Below are 7,200 nucleotides of genomic sequence, written 5' to 3' on the forward strand. Positions count from 1 at the left end.
GGGGGCTTAAGTGGAGAGGAAATGTTTTGAGAATGATGAGGGCAATGAATGTACAAATGTGCTTTACACAATTGATGTATGTATGGAATATGATAAGAGTTGTATGAGCCCCTAATAAAATGATTTTTTTTAAAAATAGCAGTCTATTGCTGGCATTTTCCTTCCAACCTGAATTCCATTCCATGAGTGCCCCCAGGTCTGTTGTACTAAAATTGGGGAAAGGGGCTATGGAATCCAGAGGCCTCTCTATGTAATAACTATCACTCTAAACACATTTAAATATTGGTCAGTTCGCATAACTTAGAAAAAAATATTTGGAATTAACTACACCATTTTGCAAATAACTACATTTACGCAGAAATAGCAAAAAGTTTAAAGAAATCTTAATACCAAATTTGTCGACTGACTTTTTAAAAAAATAACCAGGTGTCACAAAAATTTAAGTTATTATTGGTTAGAGACCATTACACACACTGGCACATTTTGCCTAAAGCTCTACTTCTTATTCTTCAGGCATATACACACTCCAGATTTCCAGTTTCTTCTCCACTGTAGAAAGCAAGTACACAGCTAATAATAGAAGGCCAAAAATGTGGACAGTTTAGCAATATAAGGTGTTCACAGAAATCAACTTATTATCTAGGATGTTGATGTTTTAACTAACTTAAGTTGATTCCGACTCACAGCCACCCTAACAGAATAGAAAGAACTGGACTTGTGGGTTTCCAAGGCTGTAAATCTTTACCAAAACAGAAAGTTTAGCTTTTTCCTGCGATTTTGCAATTAAGCAGACAAGTGCCCAAAATGTAACCCCTTATGCCACCTGCACTCCCTTAGGATGACCACCCATCCTGTTTTTCCTTGGCTATTTTAAGTGCCAGAATACGTGACTCTTTTCAGATGAAGTAAAAGTCGAAAAATAGCTCTTAGGCACTCTTTGGCACAGACTTGTACAATTGGGGGAAAAAAGCCAACTTAAATCCAGGGCTTCTCCAGAAAATGTAGATATCAATAAACTAATATCTAGGCATGGACATGATGATTCACCCAGAGCACTCTATCAATCTATCAGAATATAATGTACATGACTCCTCTTCCTGAGAAAAGGTGGGCTTGATATACCTCTCCATTCTAGCAAACATTTTTCAAACTCATCTATTTGGACTGCTGACAGCAACCATCCTCGTTTTTTTTTTCTTCCAATCTTCTAAGTCAAAAATCACTGTCCTTCATTGACAGAAGTCTCACGGAGGTCAGGTGAGTCAGGAGAGGCATGCTGTTTATTGCCAAAAACTGGCACACAGAATTGGCTGCAGTAGCAGGTGCATTGTCATGGGGGAAAAACTTGTGCCCCATGGGCTACAAAACAGTCCTTTTTTGTTGCCGTTACGCAATCTTTTCATAACCTCTAAATAGAAAGCTTGATTAACAATCTGACCTGGAGGGAACAAAGTCCCAATGCACTACGAGTAGTCATTTTCATCCCTTGGGGAAGTTGACGGATATCCAGAACGAGGTTATGTCATCAATCGATATTTCACCTTTTTTGAAACAAGAAAACCACTCGTACATTTGAGTATTTCCCATAGTGCTATCCTACAGCGGAATTTTCCCCAAGAAAACAAAATTTCACAGCCACATGCAGTTCTTAGCACACTGTTCTCTTAAGTCAGCAATCACCAAAAAAAAAAAAAAGAGAGAGAGAGATTTAAGTGAAGCTGCTTTTTAAAAAAACTCACTATGACCAGACAGGACCCTCCTAGGCGACGCCTGTGCGTGCACTAAGTCAGAGTGAGTTTCTGATAGTCACCTAGTGTGAAAAATATGTACTATGAAAAGTCCCACCCAGGGGAGTTGTTTTTTTGGATACTCCCTTGTATGTCCTTATTTATATAAATGTATAAGGTGATTAATTTCAAAATAATATAGTATACTACTTGATGCAAATTAAACCACCTCTTAAGCTGATAAACAGCAAAACTGGGAACAGGAGGAAAATTAGCGGGGGGAGATTCATGTTATTTAATGTATGCATTATTTTAAGAATTCAATTATCACCATAAAGAAAATCTGAAAATCCTAGAGGATTTGTATTTTTTATTGATGTAACAGGAAATAAATTCTGTATTGAGGTGTAATTTACAGTACAGAGAAATTATTATTGACAATAATCAAGATCACCGGAAGTAATAAACCTGTACCTTTTATCCAATAAATGTTCACTGTACTTTGCTATGGGTATAACGTTATGCTAAGTACTATGCATGGTACAAACTGAAGAGACTACCTGGTAGTCATAACAGGATGTCAGAGGAAGATTTAAAATCGATACTAACAGTTAAAATCTGTTTTATATGGTAATATAGAAAACTTAATGAAGGCATGAAATAAGGGATATCTTGATTTTAATTCTAAAAACTAAACTTAAATAAGAGACTTGAAGAGACAACAAGAACATGTCAGCAAAGACATAGAAAAGATGTGGCCAACTGGCACCAGTCTTAAACACTATGTTAAGAACTGGGAATTTACCCAAAATTGAAGTTGCATGAGTAGATGCTAACATAATTATACTTGTGCTTTAGAAATAAAGGATGTATTCCAAACTCTGATGAGAGTAAATGACATCCACAGACAGGTTAGGGTAATAGTAATAGGTCAAGGAAAAATAGAATTAAGTTATAAACTTGTTTACAAAACAGTACTTAAAATTTTTATCTAGAGAAACATGTACCCCAAAAAAGTACCAATGTCTATAATACTTACATACGTGAACAACTCTTAATATGACTGAATACTCAAATTGTGATGTGATTTATATGCCAATATAACTATTTTTAGAAATTCTTCCATGAAATTTTTTTTAAGTTACTTATGGTAATGATATTATAAAAGGTACATTTTGATACTTGGGTTTGATTTGTGAATTTTTAACAACATTTTTTGAAATAATAGAGGGAAAAGAAAGCTACTTCTGTTTTGAAAATAAAATACTGAAAGTCTGAGTTGAAAGCAAAGACTGTTGTTCTTAGAATGTTTGTTTTTCTGGGAGAATGTAATAATCTAATGTGGCCTGTTGAGCTTCATGTGGCAAATAAGAAATTAGGAAAGAAAGCAAGGGGCAATATATTCAGGTTTTAGCATTTGTTAGGAAGGGGTACTGACATACACATTACAACACAACATACAAAAATTTACTTCACTTAAGATAATCTAAATAAAGACATCCAACTGTGGAAAAATATTAAGATTCATTTTTATTCATCTTAGAACCTCTGTATTTCTAAAAGAGGGCAACTAATAAAAATTGTGTAGGTTGAAATATATTTTGTACTTACTTACAAAGCTGCCTTAATGAATTAGCTCTGTTTGGAATAGTCTGTACCAGTGTTTTCTCTGGCAAGTTAACCTTGTCCAGCCTCCCTTACTACCTTCATCCCAACCTGGAATAAGCAAACCAACAGTCACCCACGCACTGTGGGTAGATAGAAGAATTAAAATAACTACAAACTAAAAATTACCCTCCTGCATTTAGCCACAAGCGTGATTTATGATAATGATCTTTGAATCCCCATTCATTTATAAGAAAATCATTTATACTGAAACAGCACAACTAGCCACAAGATACAGCATTAGGGAAACATACCCCATTAGAAGCTTTCTTCTTTGCTTTCCATTCATCAAGTTGTGCCTTTGTCTTTGCGTCAACTTTAACAAGTAGCTTCTTCTCTCCAATCTGCAGGTCATGCAATAACCTGAGTGCACGGAGGGTAGATTCAGGCTCCTTATACTCACAGAATCCAAAGGCTATCAATGGATGTAAAGAATTAGTGAAATATCAATGTAATTATGAAAGACTAAAAAAAATCATTAGAGATCAAATACAATGCACAGATTACGCAAGTACTCCCCTTTCCTTCATTCCCTTTGGTAAGCATTTCAAGTTTAACCTTAGGGCCTTAAACAACCAAAAGCTCTCCGAATCGCATTTTGGATATATATTTATATCTTTACCTCCTGAAGACACATAGTAAAAATATTTAAAGAAGATGATCTAGTACTTCAGAAGAAGTGGATGGGATAGAGAAGACACAAAAAATTGGTATGAGTTTATAAGAGTCAAAAATGGGTGATGCGAGGTGTCGATGGAATCAGGGATCAGGCATCTAAGACCCAAAATAAAATCATACCCAAGGTGAATGGGTAGGGGGGAGCCGAAGTGGAGAACTAATGCCCATCTGTACACAATTGGACATAGCCTCACAGAGGGGTCATATGGAAGAGATGAACCAGTCAGGGTGCAGTATACAACTGATGAAACACACAACTTCCCTCTAGCTCTTTGGTGCTTCCTTCCCCCCACTATCATGACTTCAATTTTACCTACAAATCAGATTAGACCAGAGCGTGCACATTGCTACAGGTAAGAGCCCTCAACACAGGGAATACAGGATAGATAAATACTTCGGGGCCAACAAGGAGAGTAAAGATACCAGAATTAGAGGAGGATGGGGGGAGAAAGGAGGAATCGGTCACAAGGATCAACCTAGAATCCCCTTCCAGGGGAATGAATAACGGAAAAGTGAGTGAAGGGCAACAGAGGATAATGTAAGATATGGAAAAAATAATCTATAACTTATCAAGCGTTCATGAGGGAGGGCAGGCGGGAGGGAGGTAGGGAGAAGAAATGTGGAGCTGGCATCAGGGGCTCATGTGGTTTGAAAATGATGATTGGCCGCATATGTGCAAATGTGCTTGACACATTGGAGGAATGTATGGATTGTGATAAGAGATGTAAGAGCACCCAATAAATTTTTTTAAAAAAAAACAACACTGGGTGATGAGTACATGGAAGTTCATATTATTTTTTTAAATACATGAAACTTCATATAAGTTTTTAAAATGCATAACTGTGAGGTGAAATTAATTACTACGGCTCTTCTATCCAATTTTGTTTAACTCCCACCAAATAATGTATGTGAAGCACTAACAGGATTGGTCAGTTTTGCCATTCCTCTGACTATGAAAGAGTCACCTCTAAGACAAGATGAGAGAATCTGGAATCAATAAAGAACAGCTACCAGCAGTGTATGGGAGATTCCTGTCTGAAGTGGGGACGGTAGAGGCCCAGGGACTGCATGACTGAGAGGTTGAGGCCCAGAGATGAGATCATGAGTCTGTGAGGATAGCTACCTGGCCCAGTGTGGACTAGCTACCTGGCCCATATAGGGAGAGAGAAGGGGTTATGTGACTGAGATGTTGGGGGTCAGAGAGACTTGGCTGCTGGTTGGAACAACCAGAGGTGCTGCAATGGAACAATGACTATACCCTTATTGTTTTCTAATCATTTGTTTTCCCAATTACCCCCCATTGTGAGTATTGTTATAGAGACAATAACTACATCAATAGGGTTTTTTGTTGTTGATTTTTTAAAGAATTATGGCAACAGACGATGGTGGAAATGGGGAGTTAATAATAGGTACAAAAATGAAGAAAAAGTTATAGATTTGTTGTGGTGATGACTACACAATTATTTAGCAAATTTAAACCATTGAATTTTATGGTACAAAAATCATGTGTCAATAAAACGGCTTTTAAATTTTTGAGTATGGTCTGTGAGTTTATGAGGACGTTGCAATGGCTTGTCAAACCTAACCAAAATGGAGGACCATTTAAGTGTCAGAATAGAGTGAAAGAAAGAAAGGAGAGTGGAGGCATGTCTTACCACTCCCCTGTAATGGACATTGGGCTGGTGGAGTTAAAATTCTCCTCCTCCCTACCATAGCAAGAGGTCAGATGTGGCCTCCATGCTGTTTTCACAATAACCATCAAGCACATGAGATCAAAGGCCATCATTAGCCCAGGGATAAAGCTCAGGATGTGGGAAGGGTTAGGAAAGAAAGACAAATGGAAACAGAAAACATAAGTGGAAAGAAAACTTTTACACTGTATTACCATAAATATCACAAAATAAAATGTACAAATTATTGAAAAAAAACAATTTGCTCTATAAATTTTTAACCAAATGACAAAAAGAAAAAACAAGTACAATCCAACAAGTGCTTCTACCAATAAATATTAGGACCGTTTGCTTTACAGAATAGTCACCCATTGCCTTTTACCAATACTTTTTCTAAATTTGATCATGCTGTCCCCCAATAAAACAAAACTTTTAAAAAGTATAATTAAAAGGAGGAACTTAGTCTGAAAAAATTTTCCCTTCTTACCACATTTATATATTTTCAACTTCCTTCTTAACTCTAAACCACCATCTTCCCAACTGACTTTTAACTTTTCATCACATTTCAATAGAAAGAGTGCTTATCGAACAATGACCGTAGTTGAGTATGAAAATAAACATGTAAAAACTGATTTATGTGCACAGGTTAAAATAATTGCAACCAAAAAACGGAGGGAAATTTTTACCTACCTTGAAGTTTTCCAGAAGCACCCTGTACTCTCTTCCAGCTCAAAACAAGACCACATTTCTTAAGGAAAAAAAGAAACATCATAGCCACTTATCAATTAAAATAAAAGCACAAGTCTTTTATTTTGAAAAAGGAAAATCCAATATAAACAAATATGCACACCCCCACTAAAAAAAAAATTAACAGACACAAAAAGTATTAAATTACTAAATTTATTAAAATTCTCCCTATCCCCACAAACCTATCATATAAAAAACTAGTTTAACAAATTGCTTTAAATATAAATTCTTACTTGTTCTTATTTGTATGGAAAATTATCTAACTTCCTGTAAATTAAAAATTTTACAGCATTGTATGTTTTACAAAAAATAAAATGTTATGTATGGATAGTGATAAGAGTTGTAAGATCCCCCAATAAAATTATTTTTAAAAATAAATAAAATAAAAGGCAAGACCCAAGCACCTTATAATTTTAAAAAGTTGTCAACTGGATACATGATGACCCTAAGTCAGAACTGAGGGCAGTGTGTTTGGTTTTGGAAATATTGGATATAATTCCAAATTACCAAGTCCACTGCCATTAAGTAGATTCTGACTAAGAATAGAGGAATGTTGCTTAAGGTTTCTAAGACAACACATTTTTGGGGAAGCTGACAACCTCCTCCCACCCCCAACAAAGCAACTGGTGGGTTTGAACTGCCAACCTTGTGGTTGGTAGGCCAGCAGTTAACCCACTGTGTAACCATGGCCCCTTCTGTTGAGTATACTATTT

General features: G+C 36.1%; 1 protein-coding gene across 1 annotated transcript in view; it reads right to left on the minus strand.

Annotated features, from left to right (window-relative positions):
• Positions 1 to 6,486, minus strand: part of RBM25 (RNA binding motif protein 25) — a 27,416-nt gene extending 20,930 nt beyond the window's left edge. The window contains exons 1-2 of the mRNA XM_045288185.1: positions 6,431 to 6,486; positions 3,647 to 3,755 (exon numbers count right to left, since the gene is read on the minus strand). Coding sequence (XP_045144120.1) covers positions 3,647 to 3,755; positions 6,431 to 6,486 — 165 coding nt within the window. The remainder of the gene's footprint in view (positions 1 to 3,646; positions 3,756 to 6,430) is intronic.
• Positions 6,487 to 7,200: the final 714 nt, after the last annotated feature.

The sequence above is a fragment of the Echinops telfairi genome, unplaced genomic scaffold (genome assembly GCF_000313985.2).
Source record: "Echinops telfairi isolate 266 unplaced genomic scaffold, ASM31398v2 ScPeMD7_18;HRSCAF=68, whole genome shotgun sequence".
NCBI lineage: Eukaryota > Metazoa > Chordata > Mammalia > Afrosoricida > Tenrecidae > Echinops > Echinops telfairi.